At 32.6% G+C, this 25,334-nt stretch overlaps 1 protein-coding gene across 1 annotated transcript in view; it reads right to left on the reverse strand.

The window, feature by feature from the left end:
- Lrp4 (LDL receptor related protein 4) overlaps positions 1-13,407 on the reverse strand; it is a 1,066,574-nt gene extending 1,053,167 nt beyond the window's left edge. Inside the window, exon 1 of the mRNA XM_085821440.1 lies at positions 13,087-13,407. Within this exon, the coding sequence (XP_085677566.1) occupies positions 13,087-13,156 (70 nt within the window). The 5' untranslated portion in view covers positions 13,157-13,407. The remainder of the gene's footprint in view (positions 1-13,086) is intronic.
- Positions 13,408-25,334: the final 11,927 nt, after the last annotated feature.

A 25,334-nucleotide genomic window follows, 5' to 3' on the forward strand; every position in this document is an offset into this window, starting at 1 on the left:
AGAAAGCAAAACCGGCCACGTTTTCAGTTGGTTTAATTTGGTTTAAAACATACAAAAAATGCTTTACAAATTTCTTCAAAACATTTTTATTGAATATTAAATATCGCAAAAAAATAAATAAAACAAACTCCATTGTACTTTTAGATCCTTCTGAAAACACATACTGGATACCGCGTCGAGATTAACATAAGCATTAAATCAGAGCACTATCTATTCTAGCATTTATTTTGCAGGTTTATTTCAAAAGATCTACTGAACAGATTCCTATTTAAAACGCTTCACAATTTTCACATAATAGGCCGGCAATCCCTTGAGGAATATTCAGGAATTGATGTGTCACAGGCTTTATATATATCAACGCTAAAATTTGAATAATGAATTCGGTTGCAGTAACAAAAGGAAGCATTTACTTTTCACAGATTTCTATTAAAATCTGAATTCCAATCCTTCGCTTGTGTTGAAGGTTATTAAACGCTACTATTATGTCACAGCAGCCAAAACGTGCGCGATTTATTATCAGCAGTCGAAAATATGCATGAACAATGGCAGAGAATAGAATGTCTTCTATTATAAATTCAAGACATCAGAAAACTGGTTTATGTTTCAAATATTTGTGAAAAAGGAAGCATATTGTCTGCCGTGAGATTACAAAAAAAAGATACTTAATTGTAAAGGGATAATAGATATTCATCTGGCTGTAGTAGTAAAGAACAAAGACGGTATAATCAAACTCATGCGAAATTTCAATCTAGATATTGTTATACCGTGCTTGCTATGAATTTATGAGTATTATTTCTTTTTAAAACATTTTGATTGTGAAAACTCTTCTCTCTTAAAACATAAAAATGCGATTATGTTAATACCTTATTTATTCCAGAAGTAAGGATGCATAAGACAAACTATCTCGTACTATTCTAAAGAAAATGTTTCAACCTGAAAATTTCAGCTAACAGTTTGTTATCTCGAAGGAAGGATTTTCCACTATTTAAATTAGCGGCTCATATGAACATACGTATTTTCAGTTAATCGCAGTGACTCTGAACAATGGAAGGGAAAATTTAGACCCCCTACAAACAAAAGGGTGACACAAACAAAAGAAATGACACATAAGGTGTGTCATTTCTTTTAAATAAACAGCATTTAGTTACATATAGAAATCTAAATTTTAAATATATCATTTTTATACACGGCGTATAACACGCACCCATAAATTACGATCTTATTTTTTGCACTGTGTAGAGTTCCTCACTTTGTAAATGCTAAGTTATTGTTGAAAGTGAATATCTTAAGAACTGTTCAACGAATAATCACTTGAGTTCGTGTGACAAGAAACAACAAGATGAAAGGGTAAATAACCCTTTATTATTCAAATAAGATTTAACAGAACTCTATCTTGGAGTGTACAATAAAAGCCGACACTTGAGCAAACTTAACCCTTTCCGGCGCAGTGTGTTCGGTGTGGACACACCAAAAATATTACCTCTTTAGAGACTGAAAATAATCGATAAATATCACGAAAACTACACTAATGTTACTTTTAATCTCTTTTATGAATAATAGATGACAGCACCACACAAGCAAATCATTAACGGTGAGATATATTCTGTTTTGAAAGACACTGGTTTTTCAAAAAAAATGTTTCCGATTTTTTTAATATAAAGATTATCAATGAAAAAAATATTTATATAATTTGGTTGTTCGTATGCTAATCTGCCTATTCTGTATTACTTTTAATTTTTATTTTTGAAATATTGCGTATAGTGAAGCCTTCGGTGTATGGTGTGTTCGGCCTGAACACACTATACTGGTAGCGCATGTCACGTGGGAGTGAGTCACAGAATGGTCTTGTGCTTCAAACACGGGGGAGGCTGAGATCGCAGGTTTATTTATATTTGTTTTTATTCTTTTCTGATTTTGGTTTTGAAGACTCCGGTGCTTTGTTTTCACTTAGCTATTTGATTTTCAACGAGAGCAGACCCTTTATTTCTCTTGTTTTCATCTTGCGTAGTTTGCTTAGTTCTGATGTCTGTAGATTTTTATTTGTATATATATATATTTAATAATTATTTTTTCCAGTCAATAATTAATTGTAAATATTATAGTATTTTAATTATTTTTCTTATAAATTTTTAAATTGTGCAAATAGCTCGGCGAGGCCTCAGCATTGTCAAAGCAATGAGAGTTTCCTTTTTTGGGGGGTGTAGAGTACCAGACCTCCCCGTGGTGCACCCTGGGTTATGCTAAATCTGCTACAGAGATCACATTCTATTGTTTTTAAATCATAGACAAAGTATTTTACTGTAATACGGGCTTCACAACAATGCTCACCTATCGCAGCTCGTGCGGCTCAGTGTGTTCGCTTCGGACACACCCACAAAATGGAAACGGTTTCTGCAATCTTTGTAAAATTATACCTGCGTGCTCTCCTATGCCTAAATAGACTGCCTACAAATTTGTTTGGTAAAATTCCAACTTTAAAGAGTAGCGCGTCGGAAAGGGTTAAGAGACTAAGTAAACTAAAACTAATTTAAACTAAAGAGAGATAGCCGAAGCTATGAAGATTCTAACCGAGTTGGCTCCTTAATTCTAATTGTTTGCGAAGCTATCAAGGGCTTGAGTACAGCCGAGCGTAATAACAGCTTTGAGAGAGAGTAGTCGAAAAGGTGAACGCGCGCTAATCAGAAACTCTGATTCTCTCTAACTCAGCAAGTGGAACTTCGCGTTTAAATATCGCTCTTCCTCATTATGTATTCAGAGTGATTCTAAAAATATGGTCTGGTCGAAACTAGTAAGTTGAAGTTAAGAATCGACAGGAAAGGATTATGTTAATTTCCTTACAACTGAAAGGGCGCGTTATACACCGGAATATACGGTAATTTTTAACAATTATCTGGTAATTATAATATCCAATTACAAACAATTAATTGGTAATTAATATTCCTCCTGTTCACAAAATCTATATGAGGTCTTCGTTTTCGCAACCGGTGATTGTACACATACATAAGGTGAATCAGAAGTCGTGCTCATAAAACGTTCAATTATTGTGGAAATTCCAAAATCGATATTAATGGCAAATTACTTCAGTGACACCCTTAATCTTTTACAAGTAATATATCACTTGAACTTTCAGATGAATTTAATGCTATTAGCTTTAAAACCAAGCACCAAAAAGCTATATATTAGCTTTTGGTTGCAAGATGAAGGTGAGATTTCTCTAGCACAATGGAGTTTTGTGATTCAGTATTACTTAGTAACGCATTCTTACAGAAATTTTGGTGAAACGTTCAAAGAGACTTGTTTCAGATTTGTTATCGTTCAAAGAGACTCTTGAACATTTCTTATCCTTGGTATCACGATAACAAATGTTCGGGACACCAACAGAACAATAACTCTCTTCTTGGCAGCTTGATTTCGAGAAATAGGAAGTGTTCACCATCAGAAATGTAATGGTTACCTGTCTGTGATCTTCTATTCTGGATGTTCAACAATTTTTGAAAATCAGATGCACTCGACTTTTGAATCATAGGGTGCTCTAATTCCAAAAAATATTTAAATGACGCAAATACTCATGTATGGACATTTTTAAGTTTAAAACATCAAGTTTAAAACAGTTTTACAACTAAGTTTAAAACATCAACTAAGTTTTAAACTTAGTTGTAAAAATTACGAAATGTTGAAACTGTTATTAGTAAGTTTCAGTGTTATCACGATAACATCTTAGAATTATGGAGACTATTGCTTTACTTCGGAGTGTCTGTGAGAAATCAGCAATGCCAGAATTGAAACCACATACCTCCCAATGCTATCTGGACATGTTTAAATACTTATAACATAAGCACACGCACAGGTGAACCCAGTAATTCATACAGTGTAACGACTTATTTACTTAACAACTTATAATATAAACTTCAAGAAGTTCGAATGAAGTGTATTTGAATTTTTGTTCGTAGTGGCATATTTTTCGGAGCTTAAAAACATAAAAAATCAAATATGCTGTCGCCAAGATTGGAACTTTAGGACTTCCGATTCCTAGCTGGTTTAGTTAGGTATTAGATTAAGCCAGGTTTCTTTCTAACGCTTTAATTGGTAGAAGGGAAACATAGCCGATATGTAGCAGGACATTTATTACAACATACCACGAAATGCATTCTTAGTCATACGCATAACACATTACAGTCATATTTTAGATTCAATATCTCTTTGTTTTGCTCTTATTTAGTTCAATGAACGTCTCACTAAAATATATCTTGTCCCATCGCCTATCACGAGCATAACCATCGCGCACACCAATTCCGACCCATCTGCATTGCTCCATGACAAATGTGATAATTTCTTATAGTTTTTCTGTCTTAAAGGGCGACTGGGTTAGAGATATGAAATACAGCGCTTTAAATCAGATGACAAAATATTGTCCGCAACATGCATCATTCTAAAAAAACCTTATTTTTCGGAGATGAAAGTTGCAAAATTTGATGTGCTGTCACCAGTATTTCAATCAAAGATCTTCCAATTATTAGCTAGATGTGTAACCACTTACTCTATGACAGCATGCTTGAAGGAATAAATAGTTCCTTATATTCATGCCCACTTAAATGGCCACTAAGAGGAAGTTTTAACCCACTCGTCCACCAAATAAGGCGATGACGAATTATCATTCACCTGATTACTTCGGGGGCAAATGTATGTACCATTAAGTGTTCGGAATCCGGAAGTTGCTAAAGTCAACTGTTCCCTCCCAGAGATTCAAATCACGGATCCCCCATTTGTTACCTGGAAGTGGTAACACTTACACAAAGATAAGAAGAACGTAGAAATGCGATAAATTCTTACAGCATGATCAGTCTGAAATTTTATAGAAAACATGCAGGTATCCTTATAGCAGATTACTACTGCACTCTAAAGAGGAAACAAAACTTTATAAATAAATCAGTTATGTAAAAGAAATTTATATCATACTTTCCTCCGAACTTGAATGAATGTAATTAAATCTAATTTAGGTGCAAAGTCAGAGTGATCAAATAGCACTCGTATTTCCTTGCACCAGACATCAACTGCCGTCTTTCCTATTTCTACAGGGACGTGAATAATAAATTACTAATTAATGAATATATGAAATGCATGTTAAAATATCACCTACGCATTTAATTTTTCGGGTCCACCAGTTTCTGATTAGAAGCTTATTAAAGCGAAAAATTTACGAGGAAATTCGCACTCGAATCACGACCTCCGGAAACTCATTCGTCTTTGCTGGAACCGTATTACAGCATCAATATATTAATAAAGTATTTGTAAACTTTAGATTGAGATTGTAGAAAATTAATTTTATTTCCTAATTTCAAGCGCCACGGAGCTGCTAGGAATAAGATATGTATGTCGCTGTAACATTTCACTGGTTCTGAACACAAGTGTTACTTTAGCCGCTAAGATTTACGGGTATATACGTATTGTAACCCTCAAAATGAATGAATAATACCTCTGATTTTTAGATTTTATGCTGATACTATAATGCTTGAAGTAGGAAAAATCATATTAATTATACATTTGCAAAAGAAACGCGTAGGTTAGGTTAATTGACCAAAGGAAAGCACAAAAGAGATATCTGCGTAAGGAGGCTAGATGCTTTTGTGGAGGCTTTTCGAAAAGAGACTTGTTTATATTCACGTTTTTTATCCAGGAAGAAACCATGAAAACGCTCACACAGCTAACCTGTTTGCCAGAATGTGAACTAACAGTGATTAGAAGTTTTATCAATTCTCTCTATAAAGAATGCAAAGAAAATGAAGTTTAAAAGAAGTAATTTTTTTTTCATTTTAATGTATTTATCTGAAAAGAATTAATATTTTTTCAATCTACAGAAGTTAAAGAATATTCACTAAAAAAATTCAAGCATTTCTTAATACTATGAAGAAGGAATAGGGCTGATAGCATATGTAAAATACGTAAGTACCAGAAACATCGTCAATGGTTCAGATGGAAATGATTCAGTATATATGCTACCGTAAAAATGATTACTTGATGATCTGAATAATCACTTTGGTGAACATTATAAATGTATTCAATATATTTCAAATTAATCGCATTTATTGAAGATTGTGCATTTCCGAAGTTCATTATGTATGAAGAATTTATTGCCCATAATTAGTAAAATTTACTAAATATTACGCATAATTACCAATCTAAGATAGCTGGGAAGTATACATAATAGCCGGTAAATAAGAAAAACTCCGAAGTATTTACAAAATCCGCTAACTTGACTTAAGAAGTGAGGAATTATTGGTGAGAGTTAGAAAATAAACGTAAATTGTGAAGTTTTCTGGAACTCTCCATGAAGAATGACATTCGCACACAAACGCAGCACATTCTCCCATGCGTGCTGTCATAGTATAAGTGGTTAGTAAGTCTATCTAGAAAGTTGAAAATCCATGTTTCAAATCCCGGCTGAGGCACAATGGAATTTTTCTGTTTCTGGTTTCGAAAATCTTAATAATCTCTACAGTGATGCCCCAACTATGGTAAAAGATAAATTATTAGCACCTTCATTTATTCGACTGGATCTAGTGCCCTTCCTTTACCGCTGTTTAAATGGGAGACAATATAAAATTATCACATTCCTCCATGCACATCTAGCTAGTAATTAGAACAAAAATGGTTCGAATCCCAGTCAGGGCTCAATAAATGTTTAATGTTTCCTACTTCGAAAGCACTTGCTAGTTCCTACACATTGACGGACAGTAAAAATACTTTCGATAAGATGGGAAATGTTCAATGAAATCAAAGCAAAAATTGTATATTACAACCAAGAAACTTTCAAAAATGTAAAATTTTTAATCATGTTACTTATATGTAATAAATATTAGGATTTAGCCTTACGGCCTACATAAAAGCCAGAGCAATAAAAGAATTAAAACCGGAAAGTCAGCTGTCACGGACGATAAATCCACAATGAAATTAATGTGTAAAAAGTGGTAAACTAAAATAATGTAAAGGAAACATTAGGGAATTACATTTAAACTCTTGTTATATACTTTAGAATACTCCAAAGATTCATATAAAAAGTGCAAAGCTTTCGTTCGTCTGCAAAACTTCATTCTCAATCCGGAACTTTGTTACGGAGACCCAGTATCAGATGGAAAGCGGATCATTGTTATTTAATCCATTTGGGAGAAAAACGTTTAGCTCTCTAATAGAATAATGGCTATATATTTGAGTTCAGTTCGCAGTGAATGGAAACCCTAGTCTTTACAACAATTAACAGAAGCTATCCCATATCCATCATTAGATAAAATTACTTTTTAATTATATTAATAACATATTTTACATATTTCGTATTTCAGTATAAATTTTAAATGTATAAGTTTTGAAACTTTTATACAGGAAACAGGAGTAAAAAATTAAAATTAAAATAAAATAAAATGGGATTAAAAATAAAACCAAGCGCATAAAGTCTACAGTTCATTTAGTTCATAAAGTTCGATCAAACATTCACAAAACCAAACAATATGTAAAAGAGTCAAAACATCTTAATATTGAGATTTTCATAAAAACAAGTTACTATGCTTGGGCTTGTAAATAAAATATGATATTTTAACTTACTTGAACCCCTTACGTTCCCCGTAACTGATCCCTAGTATTCCATTTTATAATTAGACTTTCTAAATGCTACATCATAACAGCACATAGAAGAAATGACCTTAATTAATTCTTATGTTCCCGAGAATTAAATTCGAATCTTCTGATTTATAACTGGATACTTTGACTGCAATGTCACAACAGCATATGGAAGAAAAGTTTTAAATTCTTTACAATCTCAGGAGTGGAAGATAATGGCTGGACGTTCTGCCTTCTAGCAATAGTTGGGTGTTCTGACTATAAGGCCGCAAGAACGCGTGGAAGAATTTCCGTTAATCCTTTACATTTCCGGGAATGGAAGATAATAGCTGGGCGTTCTGACTATTACTATTAAGCAGCAAGAATACGTGGGAGAACTTTCTTTAACCCTTACATTCCCGGGAATGGAAGATAACAGCTGGACATTCTGACGTCTTCCAGAGGCTAGACGTTCTGACTATTACGCCGCAAAAGCGCATGGTAGAATTTCCATTAATCCTTTGCATTTCCGGGAATGGAATATAAATCTGAACATGCTTTTACAATGACTAGACGTTTTGACTATTACGCCGCAAAAGCTCGTGGTATAATTTCCTTTAATCCCTAACATTCCCGGGAATGAAAGATAACAGCTGGATAGTTCTGAGTATTAAGCTGCAAGAACACGTGGAAGAATTTCCTTTAATCCATTATATTGCCGGGAATGGAAGATAATATCTGGGCATTTTGACTATTACACCACAAGAATGCATGAGAATATTTTCCTTATATTCCCGCAAGCGGAACTCGAGTGTTCCAATATGCAGCTGAGTTTTCAGATTATTTATGCCACAAGAACGCATGGCATAAATATCTTTAATCCCTTACATTCACTGGAATTAAACCTGACTCTTTCAATAAACAAATAGAATTATTAGCAGCTATTAAGTGTATTCAGGGATGTAAATTGAGCCTTTCCAATTTATAGTCGGGGTTCTAAATACTGTATTACAAGAGCATATGGGAAAAATATCATTAATCCATTACATTCCCACTTTCCACCTTAAAAATGAACGAAGAAGGGGTGGTAATCCGTCGGCTAAATCTAGCTAGCAACGAATCATCATTTAATATATTCAATTTCGTCCCCACTTAGACATTGGATATTTTGAAGTGAGAAATAATGAAATATCGATATTGTTTTCAACGGGAATTTAAATTCAGTTTTCCTACTACTAGCTGGACATGAAAACTATACACCAAAAGAGCTCGTGAGATAATTTCTTACGTGACGGAGAGCATTAATCACATGAGGTTTCAGAAAATCAATGTATAAATATATTACCACGTTAGAAAGAGTATTTTAAATAGCATAAATATGTAATTTTTTAATATTTATAGGTATATAAAGGAGCTTATTTTAATTTTCATTCAGAAATATTAATTGGAAATTAAGTAATAAGCAAATATATAACAGCATCATTATTATAAAACCAGCTATTAAAAATCATTACATGTCCTTAAGGAAAATGTCTAATGTCTAACTGTAAAAAATTAACAACATTAAGCAGATAATAAGTGCAACAGTAATTGGGACTGAATCTGTTAATTGTTTATTCACCTAATTACTCATTTAGACGCTCTTTAGCATTCTGTATGAATCTCGGTGTGCAGAGTAGTTTCTTTTTTATACGCAGAGTAATTGAATTTTTAAAATGTAACTACTCTGCATGGCGAAAAGGAAAATTGCATGTTAAATTATAATACTGTAGTTTGAGTGATGTTATGTATAAAATTGGGTTATTGCTAGATATTAGAGCTAAAATTACAATTACGTTAACTTAACTAACCTCAGCCATAATTAAATTGGTTATTTGAACATGGCAAGGCACACGAGAAGTATCTGCCTAAGGGGCCTTCATGGACGACATTCTACATGAAACTGGCCCGCATTCACGTTACTCATGAGGAAAAGCATGAAAACAAACTATACAGCGAGCCCGTTTGCCTGGGATCGAGCTCGGGTCAAGTTCTCAGCGTTCAAAGGTTTTAACTATACGACCAGTAGTAGGGCAACCTCTACGAATAATCGTATCTAATTTTTATAATATCTTTCTTAAGTTAATACATTTGTGAACTCGTAGAATTTTACTTCTGTAAATTTATTTGCAAAAATAAGTGTATAGAATACAAATGGCGTAGTATTGAAAATGTTGAAGCTCGCAACCAGTAATTGCGATTCTCTTGAAATTATGAATAAAAACTTCAACTGCAAACAGATTTATGACAACCTCGTTTCCTTATTTAATGCTCAACATGCTCCCAAACGCAAATGTAAATTCAGTAGAAGATAATCAAGAAGCAGTTGATTAAAGATTATGGATAAGTAGAATAACTAGTACTCTCTAAGACATACTTTACATGAAGCATTACATGTAAGAGCTCGAACTAATATTATAACTATGCTTAATAGTAAATACGTTAGTACATATATAAAATAATCTGAAATTTATTACTTAGAGACTCAAAACTTAAGAATTTCAGAGAAGAAACATTTTTAAATCTTAAGAGGTGCCGTCAGCATAGTAATATGCTACTTCTTATTGTTCTGGTGCAATGCTTCTTCAAAAGAAGTACAAAATTTCGCAAATGAAATTGCATAAACTATCAGAAATCTGTTAAATATTGAAATATTAAAACTGAAGTATTAATATATTATATTATAATCATATATTAAAATATTAATATATTATAATCATCTACTGAAATATTAAAATTGCAAAAACTATCAGAAATCTATAAATAATCTAAAATATTAATTATAATTATCTATCAAAAACTCAAATAAAATTTGTTCTTATATTTGTAATCGAAAAGTTTATTAAATATCTCTCAAATGGAAACACGCGTTTAAAAATTTTTAAATTTCCTTCTGAATACTAAATAAATGAAATCTCAAAAAACACCAACATTTATCTAAACTGTATTAATATTTCAATTAAAAATATTACCCAGAAAACAGAAAAAATTTTGAATTCCAACGAAGTAAGTCTTTGAGTGGATACTTTCATTTAGCATGCAGAACATAATTTGAAAATTCGTGTAATGCAAAAGCTTGAAATGCTTTAACGCATGCATACAATTGGTAACAGTCACTCATCTACGTTATATGACAACGTATACTTAAAATAAACTGAACGCTTGGATAAATATTTTCTATTTCATGTAAGCTATAATTCAAGTAAATCCGTAAAATTATTTATCTTGACATGAGGCGGGATAACTACATACATTTTGAGAGAAAATTGAAGCGGTACGTTAGTAATAATGACCGATAATTAAAACGCTTGGAAGATTGTCAGTCAAATAAAATGCTTACAAATTATCCAATGCAATTTAATAATTCATATAAATTTAGTAATCTCATAATATATTTAAAGTAACTTTTACAGCTTTGAACTGGAAATCATTTATGTTAACTCACATAAATACGGCAATATGGAACTTTTAAATCAACATGTTCACTATAAATATAGTAAATTTATGAGCTAAATAATGTTAAGTCAATTTTATACGAAACGTAGTGAAAAGTCATTCACAAAATTTCTGTAAATATGATAGCTTAAATGCACTTTATGTAAGTACGTAATTCAAATATTAACTTCTGTAAAAGTAGTTACGATCCGCAAAAATCTTAAAACTATTTAACAAAGACGTACTGAGAGTTAAAACAAAAATGAAACTTGAAAACATTTAAAATTACATTATGGTATAAACTTTTTTTTAGATTGAAGAAGTTGGACCATTTTTTATATCCTAAGCTATAATAATAATAATAAATACATAACCTTATTTATTCAAATGCATGGAAACTTGGCACGTTTAAAACAAATAATAATATAAAATATCTAAATGGATATAATAAGCATCCCTTAAGTTGTTATAAAAATATTCGAGATAAGGAGAAAATTCATGAATACGATTGTATAGTATTTACCATTAATAACTTTCCTTATGTTATACAAATATATTCTGATAAGAATAAGCTGCTTATGATGAATCAAAGCATTAATGAGCTTCAAATGAATTAACGTAACATTAAAAATAAATTAATATATCATAATATCCTAATACCGTAATGCATTAATATTTAAAAAATTTTATAGGCAAATCTGGGAAAAGACTTAATAAGTTAAACAGCATAATTAATCTCAGAAAGGTTAATAATAATTACATAAAAGATTATTAGTCGAATAATTGTAAAAATTAATTTATTGTAAGCTATTATATAAGAAAAGCAGCGTAAGTTCTCTCGTGTAACACAATACCATATCTTTTCGTAAAACAGATTGCATTTCATTTCTTATAAATTCATGTATTATTTTTCTCTTTCCGTATTCAGATATTTTGCGAAATATCCCTGAAACTGATATACAAAGTTTTCAAAAAATAACTTAAGAAAATTGCGATATTTAAGAATACAGACTGAAAGTATATTAACAGCAATGAAGAAAATGTATTTTTTTTAAACTTCTTTCAGCCATATTTTACGTATATAAAAAACAATTATATGTTCATATTCATATATGTACAAGTTGACGCGAAAAGGAAATGCAACTTTAGAGAGTTTCTAGTTTTAATTCAGTACTTCTGAAAATACGGCTTTGTTTGAGTTACTTTGTTAATTTATGTTTGTGTCTGTGTAACATAACAGAGTAACAATGTACAAAATACATGGATTATAGAAATTACGGTTTCACGGAAATTTTTCATAATTTAAATTAAGTACTTGCGACACAGATGTAACGATACAGCTATATTTACGTTAAATAGTAAAGGTACCTTTCAAATCCGTATAATATGACATTACAGAACTACAAAAAAGGCATGTATTAGAAAATTCACGAATTATCGTAGGATCCAGTCTTGATTGTAGATATAAACATAAAAAATAAATATAAGGCATTTTCGGAAGGAAAACGCGTTGACAAAATTGCCAAACAAATTACGAAAAAATTTTCATCCCACAAGAAAAAAAAAAATGGATTACATACATTTCCCAAGTAAATGAAATGTTGATATCTTCAGTACCGCTATATAATTTTTTTATTAAAATAAACAGATATTAAACCACCAACTTCTGCAAATCTAGTATTTAGTTCCTACTGCAAGTGTATGTCTTAAAGTATAACGGTAACCTGTACAGTGTATTTCCTAAAGTAAAAATATAATTAAATTAGTATAAATATATTTTTAGAATATTATAATGTAAGTATATAATAATCTTAGTTTCTTGCATAGGCTTGTTTATCAAATAAAATGTTTCTTTTAAAAGTATATACCTATTGGAGAAGGCTAATTTCACTATTTACTTCTAGTAGATTGTACATAAATAACTTATGAAATTAGTATAACACCGTAAGAAAATGCGACTTTGAAAGCCCCGCTTTTTGCTCGTGTAAATAAATTCACAGATGAAAACATAAAAGCATGACTCACCCCGACTTTCATGTAACACCAGGAGCAGGCAAATCGCCGAAACGAAACGTGAGTGTCGATTCCGCCGCATCACAACATCACATCCTATCTTTTTCTCACCCTTCTTTTCCAATCCTGATCACCTCCACCCACGGATTGAAAAAAAAAAAAAAAAAAAAAATAACACTGCAAACTAATTTAATCGGCAAGGCAAAGCGAGAGTGGAGAGATCATCGAAGGGGGGACGGGATGAACCGGACCGACCCTTGACCCCCGTGTTCCGCGAGGGGGTGGAGCCGAGAGTCTTTCGAACGAGGGAGTGACGGCAGGATCGTGATGCAGCTGAGAAAGACACGGGATGTCTGATCCGCCTGTTCTACGGCAGGGTTGCTCGTGGTGAGAACGAAAGATGCTGTCGCCAACGGGAGTGGTGGGGGTCGCCAGGTGGGGAGGAAAATTCGCCTTGGCGATTTTTTTTTATAAAGCGTTTACACGCTCTTTTTTTTTCAACTTTTTCACTTGGCCAAAATTATTAGAAAGTATATTTTGCTTTTAAAGATTGATTGCGCTTCGGAAAAGTGTCGTTAATCAATTTAAAACAAAGCGACGACTAATTCCTATCCGATACGCTTTTTTAAGCGAAAAATAAATGTTGATAGAGTAGAGTATCTTTACGCTATAAACTAGGGTACTCTTACTCTTCAGTCTAATTGAGGGTAAATAAAACCCCCTTCTGGTGTGTTACAGACGAATATTCATACTTACTGTGATTCGGTCTGTCGCTGATGAAATCTGGGTAGGTAGGTAGGCATTTACACGTAGGTATTCATATTAAAAAAATGAACACTGATTCCGGAATAAAAATTTCGGTTAAAAATTTGAAATTTAAGTTTGAATATATTTTACATATTTTTCTCAAAAATCATCTACATTTTTATTACCTTATTTTGTTAATTACAAAATTTAAATCGGTTGGTTGAAATTAATTGCGTACTTTTTCGAAATGTTTTTTTTAACGGTTTAAAATTCTAAAACTAATACTTTTGTTCTTTATTCGTGGCTTTCTTTACATAAATGAGCTTGGCAGTAAAGCTCTCGTGCGGGCATTTGCATTATAAAATTAAGTTCATGGTGTAAATAATTTACTTCTTCCTTATAAGACAGAATTTTATTTACATAAAATTGCATATCAGTTCACCAATAATAATTATGTTTTTAAAATTTTAAATGGTTTAAAATTCTAAACTAACATATTTGTTCTTCCTCATTCATAGCTTTCGTTACATAAATGAGCTTGGCAGTAAAGCTGGCGTGCTTGCATTTGTATGAAGAAATTAAGTGAATGACGTAAATAATTTATTTATTTATTTCATAAGATTTAACTTTACACAACATTTATTTACATAAAATTGCAAATTACCTCACCAATAATTATGTTTTTAAAAGTTGGTTATTTTTCCTGTTTAGGGCAAGAATTTTAAATATGTTCTCCCTCCCTGCATACCTTCGTAGTGAATTGGTTAACACACTCGGCGCGTATTCGAGATGTCCATGTTTGAGTCCCGGCGAGGGCACTGCTCATTTCTCCCGTCTCCTGCATCAAAAAGATCCTAATGACTCTACCGGGGCGCCCGAACTAAAACGTAGTGGATGATGAGTCTTCATAGCCAGGATTTGGCGATTAGGTCGCCTAATTTTTAGTCACCCTTTGAAAGGGGGAGTATATAAGGTATTTTCTTCCTCATTCCAGCGTGCCTTTGTGATGTAACGATTAGTACACTGGGCATGTATTCAAGAAGTCCGTGATTCGAGTCCCGACAGGAGCATTGCTCATTTTTCACAGCTCCTACTTCCAAAATAACCTAATGTCTCTACAGTGGTGCTCGAACTAAGAAATGTGGTTGATGATGACTCTCTACCACCAGGATTTGGCGACTGGGTCCTTTAATCCTCAGGCGCCCTTTAAAAGGAGAGTGTATAAGGATGTTCTCCCTGCTTTCTGTATGCCTTCGTGGTGTAACGGTTGGCACACCCGGCGCGTATTCGAGAGGTCCAGGTTAGAGTTTCGCTGAGGGCATTGCTTATTATTCATGTCTCCTGCTTCAAACTATCTAATGTTTCTACAAGCGTTATGCATGATCTAACGTTATGAAAGAAATGTGTGTCATAAATACTCACATAGAATCACAAATCGCATTCTTCAACTCAAAAATCATCCTATTAGTTCTGATTTTACAAAAATATATGATAAAACGAAAAGGACTCTGCAAAGTCCGGCTTCAGTTTTCTGTGGATTTACAGAACAAGTAGCTATTAGCGTAAAATTAAATCTGTAGTGCTTGAGTTGTCATCTACTAATCATTTTTGCATTTAAATTGGTTTCGCGTACAATATTCATTTGGAGTTTCAACCATTTAAACGTGTTTCATTTTACAACATTATAAAGAAATGAGAATGAAGTAAACTTTCATGATAAAGAGGAAAACACCATTTTTTTTTCTTTTTTCAGAAATGAAAAAGACGTGCAATAAATGCAAACTTGCATAACTGCTTGTTATGAATCAGATTTTATTTTTGTCAAATTTTAACTGTTTTATGCCAACCCATTTTGAATGAATTCCGTTTCATATAGCTCTTTTTGCATATGACTTCAGGCCTAACTAAACCATTTTTATCATATTTCCAAAATCATCATCAAGCTCAATTTTTTTTTCTAAATGCGTTTAGTCTTCCAAATTAAAGTAAAATTTAAGTAAAATCTGTTGATTTTATTGCACAAAAACACAGACTTTTTATAATAATTTTGTTATGCTAGTTTATATGGGAAATTTGATGCTGGGCTAAATGAATATTTTCAAACTCAAACCACTGGAAAATGTTTTATCGGAAGTGGGGTCTTTAAGTGTAAATTACACGAATTTGCCCTTGTTTTTGAATATTTTTGTAGTATAGGCTGCTGCATCTTTTCCAACACATTTATAGCACACAACAATAAATAAAACTGAACACGTTAAGTTAATTCAGTGCTTTGAATTCAGATTATAGATTTAAAGCTGTTAATGTCATGTAAGATATGAGTGAAAGTTTGAGATCCCAGTTATTTCCATAAAATAATTCCTTGCATAGGTAACTTACTTTTTGTTGACATTCAATGGTTTTCTTTCAATGCTTTGGACGTTCCTGTAGATGATGTTTTATAGGAATATTTAATGGCTCAAATTTCGTCTCATATTGTACTTGAAACTAATAGATCTAAAAATACACAGGAGATCACGTAGTTTCCAAATTACACTCTATATCGTATTTTGGCAAGTAGACTTAGGTGATGACAATATGCCTTGATTGTCTTTTAGGACATCTCTGGGATGTTATATTGTACAAGAGAGGCCTATTTTGTGATGCCAAGACATTGATTTATCTACCATGTTCAGTTGTGTCTGTTGTCGATGTCTGTTGCTGTGTATTTTGTCGTTGTCTTAGCCTCCTTTAAATATGGATAGCCTTAAATGCTGCACATTGTATTAAATAAAATAAAAACTTTTAAAAAAGCACCGTTTGAACTGTGTCAGAAAAATAAATCGTGTATGATGAGAATTGGAATAAAGCGAATTGAATTACGATCCTCTAAAGCAAAACATGCAGAAAGAGGGTGTCTAACCACCTGATGATCATTTCAGTGATCTCGGACTTTCCGCTTACAGCTAAAGATCAAACGCAAATACATATCTATTTAAAGACAAAACGACTTCAATAAATTGCTTGCTATGCATAAACCTGGATTTAAAAATACTCCAAATAATCGGCGTTTTTTTAGCCTAATCCCCGTGGAAACGCCACTATAAACAATTACCGAATTTCTTCATTCATGCTGCTCTGAAGTAAATGCTTCTCAGTCTTACCATGAATCTGAATATCCGTGATTTGAAGCCCCGATCAAGCCATTGTGGAATTTTGTGATTTTTGCTGAAAAAAAGAAAGTTAGTTCTCTCTACACTCTCTACACTAGCGCAGGATCTAAAATGTGGTAGACATGTGGTCTAAAATGTGGTCAACTAAGCCACTACTAGCTACTAGCCACTATTTAAAAAGTGACTGGCCATTCCCCAGTCACCATTTAAGTAGGGTAGAATATGAGGTATTACAGCCTTCTCTCATGAGTAGTCACACTGTACAGGTGGTTATCACCTCCAGTAAGCAGGTCAAACACTTCATTATTAGAATGGTATTAAACATCTGGCTTCTTAGGCTCAAGAACCTACCTAAAAATGGTTGCGATTTTTATGGGGTATGAGAATTTTTGGAAAGAAAATCCAATGAGGCTACAAACGTGGTAAGAATTTTGACCCGAGAAAGCTGTTAAACTGGTGAAGCAGCTGGAAGAACATGGCTTGAGTTCCGAAGAGGATACAGTTAATTTTTCGTGTCTCCTTCGTTTAATAAAGCTTATAGTCTTTATATCAAGGCACAATATGTTATCAACAAAAAAGAAAATGAAAAGAAAAAGCTTTACAGTAAGCTTTCAATGAACTATAACTGTATAATTTAACATTTTACATATGCAACGTAAAAAAAATTGATATAGCAAATTTGTGAACAATTAATTTATGTTCTTATAACGTCTTATAACGTCTTATAATCGTCTTCGTGATATGCGAGGCTTTCTTAACGTTCATCGGCGTAAAGTTTCGATAAGCATCATCAATGATCAAAGCTTTAAATGAAAATGGTTATTACTGCGCAATAAATATTAAAGTGTAAATTAAATAAAATTATATTTAGAAAACCAATTTTACCATTAGTGTTTGTCGTGAAAGACAGATAGATATTGATGAAATTCCTAAAGCAAATTTAGCACAAAAATACATAATTTCTATGAGAAGCAGTTAGGCTACTCTATCAAACACCAGTTTTTGATTCAATATTAATACTTTATTCTTCAATAATGATAAAAAAAAAAGTTTGGTAAAAATAGGAAATTTGATGCAGAGATTAATTTCAAAAGGTATAGCAGTCTTGAGTTAAGAATAAAATATATACAAATTTTACATTACCTATTTTATGCCTATTTGGATAATTTTATAATTAATTCTTTATATATGCATTCACAATACTTTGAATCTAAGCCTCTGTTCTCATGATGAGAAAAAAATAGCTTACACGTTATAGTTACTATCAGTTACATATTTACAAGTTACTCCCATCGTATTTTTTTTTCTTTTTAGTATAGTAAGTTACTTTACTCCGAATTCCAAAGCAAAACAAAATTTAAACGCTATTCTTGCATTGTAATGTAGCGCCCTCTACCAAATCAGTTAGCGATTTAGAACAATGAGTAATTACTTAAAAGAATTAATATTGACAGAAGCATTTAAAAAATGACCAAGGCATCAAATTTTCTTCGACACCGCGTAATATTTCAAGTAGAAGCTTGCTAATTAGAACACAAGCTTGCTAATTAGAACTGCTATTATTTCCAAATTTTCAAGCGCCTGCGAATAAATTTCTGGATAACCTCGACTATTATAAGAGATATTTTTATCCGTACGTCGGAAATGATAGGCATAAAATGCTAACTTTATCCTTTGTGGTAGGAATATACATGTAATTATAGTAATATATATCTAATAATAAATAACTGTTCCTAATTATATATATATATATATAATTCTTTAAAAAAAGAGCAAATAGTCTTAGCTAAAATTCAAGTTTGCAATATATATATGCAATTTTTTGCAAAAAACTCGAAGCACCAAGAAGGACTTTTGCGATTGTGACGAAATTTGGTATGGAAAAACATCTTGATCGAATATGCAAATGATCAAAGTTTCAAGGCGAATGAACAGGAATTTCGATCATAGCACGCATTTCTAGTGCGCAATTTGCAAAGTATAAAACCAGTAACAGAGGCGGAAAATTTATCTTTATTTTGTTATTTCCATTGTAATTCCGTAAGGAATCAACTAAAGATTCCATTACGACGATATCGAACACCTTACAGACAACTAAACGTCTTCGAACGTGGTGGCATTGTAGTGTTGCGTGAAGCTGGGTGGCCATACCGAGCCATAGGCCTCCACTTGCAGCGTACAAACACTGGTGGGCAAAGATGTCAGCAATGGTTGCTACAAGGAAATTGCCGACGAAATGAAGGCTCTAGAAGGCCAAGGAGAACAAATGCAAGGCAAGATAGGATGATTATTCGCCAGGCCCGAACCGCCCAACGGTATCATTGTCAACTATTCAACGCACTACAGCCACGTCTATATCTCCCGTGGTACCGTTCACCATCTCACGGCACTTGTCTGAGGCGGGGTTACGCTCACAGAGGAATTTAAGACATTTGCCTTTCACCCCACAACATCGGCGGAGTCGTCGTGAGTGGTGTCGCAGCCGATCATCATGGCTGCCATCAGACTGGCATCGTATAGTGTTCAGTGACAAATCCTGCTTCACTCTTGAACCAGATGATCACCGTGTTCGTGTCTGGAGAGGACGGGGACAGCGGTCCCAGTCAGCCTTTGTTTTACAAAGGCATACAGCCATAACCCCTGGTGGGATGGTGTGGGGCACTATTTCTTATGACAGCAGGTCATCTTTAATCATCCTCCGTACATCTTTAACAGTTCAACGATATGTTGATACCATTAATATTGCATTACCCTTCATGGTACGTTATCCTGGGACCATTTTCCAACAAGATAATGTCAGGCCACATACCACTCGCATATCTCCGTGCGGTTGATACTTTTCCTTGGCTAGCAAGGTCACCAGACCTTTTACTAATAGCGCATGTCTGAGACATGGTAGGTCGCCAGATTCGAGCACCACAAAATATCGCAGATCTGGAGCGACAACTGTAGAATGCCTGGCATAATGTGTCGCAAGATGACATTAGGAACCTCTACCACTCCTTGCCTCGACGAATTCAAGCATGCATTTCCGCCAGGGGGATTCGACCAACTACTAATTTGAAATATCAGTGGGTGATTGTGAGCCGTGAACAGGTACTATGACCTTGATTTTTTTAATCATTGTATTATCTGTGATTGAGCTATGCACATATTCAATTTCATCAAAAACAATCACTTACTTCAAGGTGCTTCGATTTTTTTTTTTTTTTTTTTTTTTTTTTTTTTTTTTTTTTTTTTTTTTGCAAAAGTGTGCATATACGTATCAATATGTAAGATATAATAAAATGCGATGGCTGCTTTAAGAAACGATTGGCGTCCTTTAAACTAACTGTTCTAGATTTTATGTTTTCTCCCTAAATTCATCTGCTCTCCCAAATTCGAGATTTTTTCATGTTACATAACGCTGTTTGAAGAATGGAACTAAAACCCAAAATTAACCAATCACAGATTAGATGTGCTTATACATCATACTTAGTGTATATACTCTTCGCAACTAACTACGCCATTCCATTTTGTAACTTTCACCCTGCAAACAGCTCTGTGCCGCTTATTCTGTCCTATCTAAAATGCTTACGTCGTACTTTTAAAATCAGTGTACATAAAAATTATCGCATTTAAATATGATTGGATAAATACCTTATTTACAAAAATTTTAATGTGAATTATAATGGAATAAAATTATGTTCTGAAATGGCTACATCTGGTAGTTTGTGGTTTATGCCTCCAATCTATCTAACTACGTAGACTTCAAGCTGTAGAGCATCAAAATACCCATCCTCGGCCAAGACGACTGCAAGCTGTTAAAAGTACCGGATTCCTCCAAAGCAATTAAAATACCACATATATATATATGTGTGTATGACATAAAATATTTGTAAATTTAATTTGTTAAATTTTTGTACCTTATTTAATTTAATAATTTTAACTTTCAATCTTTTTCTTAATAAAATAGAAACTTATTATTATAAATTTCTCTAAACTCTCGACTTCAAAATTAATCATTTACATACGACTCTTATATGACGCTCATGGCACTTTAACTCAAAATTTTGTCCAGACAATAATAATGTTAAAATTTGCATGTTTTAATTAACCACTGAAAGCATAAAAGCATAAGCGTATTCTTCATATTGCGTTCTGTGTATTTCTTTTTAGCTTCTTAGTTCTATTCCACAACTTTTATAAAAATGTGAAAATGAAACGTAGAAAAGTAATGTAATTCATGTATCTTTATACATGTATTAATTATGCTAATTTTAATACATGCAAACACATATATATAAAAAGGAATGGCTACAAAGATAAAAACATTATTTAATCTAATAATACTCCAAAGTCTAATTTAACTTAACCGACGTTTTACTGCATATATATATATATATATATATATATATATACTATATATACAGTAAAACCTCGGTTAGGTTAAATTTGAGTATATGCATAGTAAACCTCGGTTTACGTATTTACTTTCTTCCTGAAAGCCGTTCGTCAACCTAAATATTTGTTAAGGCTCTGCACAAATGCTATTCTACTAAGTTTTATGGCATTCTAGAAAATTCTATGATGATTTTTTTAGAAATTCATAAGTCCTATTAACTACATACATCAGTGTGTGTGTGTGTGTATTTAATTATGGCAAAGCACACTAGGGCTATCTGCCTAAGGGGAGGGATGCCTTTCGTGGAGGACTTTCTAAGGGAAACTGGCTCGTATACACGTTACACATGGGGAAAACCACGAAAACACCCATGCAGCCAGCCCGTTCGCGGGATTCGAACCTCGGACCGAACTACCAGTGTTCAGCGACTTTACCGCTCGGCCGCTGGTGGGCTACATACATCAGAAAATCAATAATTAAAATTAGATGCAGAAAACCAAAGAATAAATTTTAAAAAAAACTAGATTTTATGAAAGTATATACAGTATTTTTACTGTAAGTAGAATTACATATCAACATTTAGCTGGACATTTTACAGTAATGCGTTCTACTTTAGATTTGCATAGAAATATTTTTCAAAGAGACGAGAAAAAGAAACGGTACGGTAATAGATTTTTCTCAAAAGAGATGTTTCCTTCTTTTACCGCTTGGAAAGTACGATATTAAAAAAATTACGTATATTAAAAAATCTGAAGGCCTTTCAGACTTTATATTACGCCAAAAGGGTTGTTTAACGTTTTGTGTGTATGTTCTTCGCGCTCAAACCATAAAATTCAATCCAAAAGGAATATTACAAGATATTTAAAAGAGCATATCTTTAGAATTTCCGATACACAGTCTCGCGCGCTGGAGATAATTTTTTTTTCGCACAGTGTTGCCATTGCTCACTTTGAAATCGTTGAGTTTCTTAATCAAAAACTCATAAATGCTTTACAAAATATCTAATAGATAACAAAACAAATTCCAAATTTGGGTTTCTAGACGCCCATATTCGGGTGTAGGACTACGTTATTCAAAATTCGATGTCTTTAGGTATCTCTTGTTTTAGCACGGTGAAAAGAATAGACATACATTTATGCAGATTCTTCATTATTTAATCTCTTTAAATATAATACAGGGCTCTGTTTGGTGGCCACAATTTCAAAAGCGATTCGCCGTTTATAGTGAATCGATGCAAAATGCCAAAACGAAATTCATAGCCCTTGAGCTAGCATTCCGTTGAGCTAAAAATAAATATATGAATAAATAAGATGAAAATTTTAAAATAAAAATACTTATATTAATGTCTTTCCAGAAAAAAATAATTGTTATTTATTAAAAATGAGCAGATGAAATAAAAAATATGGTCGCTTTCATTCTTATATTAAATATCATATAGTTGGAATTTTTTATGATTTTATAAATAAAATATTTTAATTTTTTAAAGGCAATGTTTTATGCAAATTAAAAGCAGCATGTTAGAATTAAATTTGTGTGACAACAAAATTAAAATAACTAAAAAACACTGCTAAACATTATAGTAAATATAATTGAAATAATACAAAAACAGAAAACAAATTGGTACAATAGTAATATTAAATATCTGCCATTAAAATATGCCTATCATTTTCTTAAACTGAGATTTCAATCATACTATTTTCTCATTTATACGTTCTTATTGAGTTGCTCCTTAAAAGACGTATAGACTTCGGCTCACTTTTATTTATATAACTTCGGTATTTTAAAATTATGTGCTGTATTGTAGCAAGTAAATATAACAAAATAATAGATCAATGCTATTATAAAACTCAACATATTGTTTAAAGTATAAATAATACATTTACAGGTTCAAAGTATAAATAATACATTTTACAGGAAACAATCTAAATTTGGAATAAACGCTCAAGGTAATCTCCCTTTAATGGAAACATTCTGGAATATTTACTTATCAGTTCAAACGAATGCATTATCAGAATAGCAACTGCAGCTTCATGAATAACAATATGATTTGATCAAATTCGGAATATTTTGCCGAAAATATGTATGCTAGTCTCCAATTTTTAAAGGTAACAGATTTTCGAATGTAAATCCATCTATGTCTTCAAGAATGCGCATTCAATTTCATTGTTATTTATTTATTGGCATATTTCATTTTAAAATTACATTTGGTGAGATATTTTTAAACTTTTGTTTTCGAAATGGAATTGTAATGTTCATTTATTATTAAAACTCTTGAATGAATGTAAAAGTAACTTTTACTTCTGCCATTTTATTATTCAATTGCTTTCGTTTTTAGAGCAATGATATGAGGTATTTCTTTAGTTCTACGGGTATATGACTATCTATAAACCAGTTTATCAATGTCGTTGAGTGTGTTTAATCCAGAATATAAATATCGAAAACTTTTGTATTTTTACTTGCTTTATGCCCTTTTACCATGCATGTTAGAAATGTTTTTAACAGTGTTATCTAAAAATTTTAATAGGCTACTTTAGATTATTTTATGCTACCATACATTTACAATATAGCTGTCTGATTGCGGTACTATACATTTATAGTAAACTTTTTAGTATGCATTTATACCTGACTTGGTAAACATTGTCATTAAAGTAAACATCTTTATGTTATCTTCCACAAAGCTTTTGCAAATGGCTACTTTTCCAAGTATTATCGTCTGGCAAAGCACTTTAACATGCACATCTTTAAGTTGCCAAATGCAAACTTTTTTGTACTTAATTAAACTGAAGGAGAAATACTCCAATGTAAGACTTCAAATAAGGCAAAAAAATTTACATATATTTTTAATAAAATCGACTTCGAGAGCATTTTTGCTTTGCTCCTGAAGAAGAGAAACCTATATCTATAATTGCTCTCGAAATCGAAAGTTTTTTTCTATCTACTCAAGAATGAAGTTGCTCTCTATCTACTTTTAAATGCCTATAATTGTTCAACAAAAGATGTAATTTCGGATCATTACAAGCATACTTAAACAAACCTTTATTGAATTTTTAAGAAAATAAAGAAATAATATAATTTAAAACAAGCTTAATTTATAATACATCCAGTTGCTAATTATGAATAGATTTTGTAGTGCTTTTCTCCATCATATACAAGATCTGTCCTGAAAATAATGGGCCCATTGTTTTACGAAATTTATTGAACCAGTTCGTAAAATTACTCAGTATTCTTCGAAATACATCCCTCCTGCTTTAACACACTTGTTACAACGCGATTTCCGTGCTTTTTATGCGACTTGGAAGTCCGTCAAGTCCTTTAGTAACTTCGCCGTAGCCGAGTCCTCAAATGCTGTCCTTTGAGGAAGGTTTTAATCTCGAACGATCTCTTTTTTAATCTCTGATCAAAAGTCTCGAACGGCGTTTTGTTAGGTTTGAAACAAAACTTTTCGCGTATTGCTGCTCGAGAGATTTTTCCATCTTGATTTCTACCGACCACTCACACAAGGGTTCACTGAAACAGGCAATCTGTCTCCTCGGCAGCTCGGAGCCGATTGGAGCTGGTCGCGCTGTATTTCTAAAACTCCACCTACCTTTCTGTGCAAGCGCCAACGCTGTACGACGGATAGTCGCGGCAAAAGAAAATAGGGCCCAATACTTTCGAGAGAGACCTTACATGTAGGAATTGGCAAAACTTAAATAATCGGCTTAACAATAAATCAGAGCTATATTTAGTTTGATCATATTTAGAGTTATTAGGAATGCTTTCTTATAGTTGTTTTCTATTAGTATCTTGTATTTTTTGTATTTCGTGAGCCGTATGTGTATTTGGTGTGCGTTTTGGTGCATTAAAATGGCTCTCTAAATCAAAACTCCTAGTAGATTTGACTTCTACTTCCCATATGGACTCTATTATGCCGCATATTTCTCCTAGTTTAGTGACCAATTAGCTACTACCTATTATTAAAACAAGAGATTCTGCTA

The sequence above is a fragment of the Stegodyphus dumicola genome, chromosome 7 (genome assembly GCF_044657685.1).
Source record: "Stegodyphus dumicola isolate Sdum_Otavi_A_Nest chromosome 7, ASM4465768v1".
Classification (NCBI taxonomy): Eukaryota; Metazoa; Arthropoda; class Arachnida; order Araneae; family Eresidae; genus Stegodyphus; species Stegodyphus dumicola.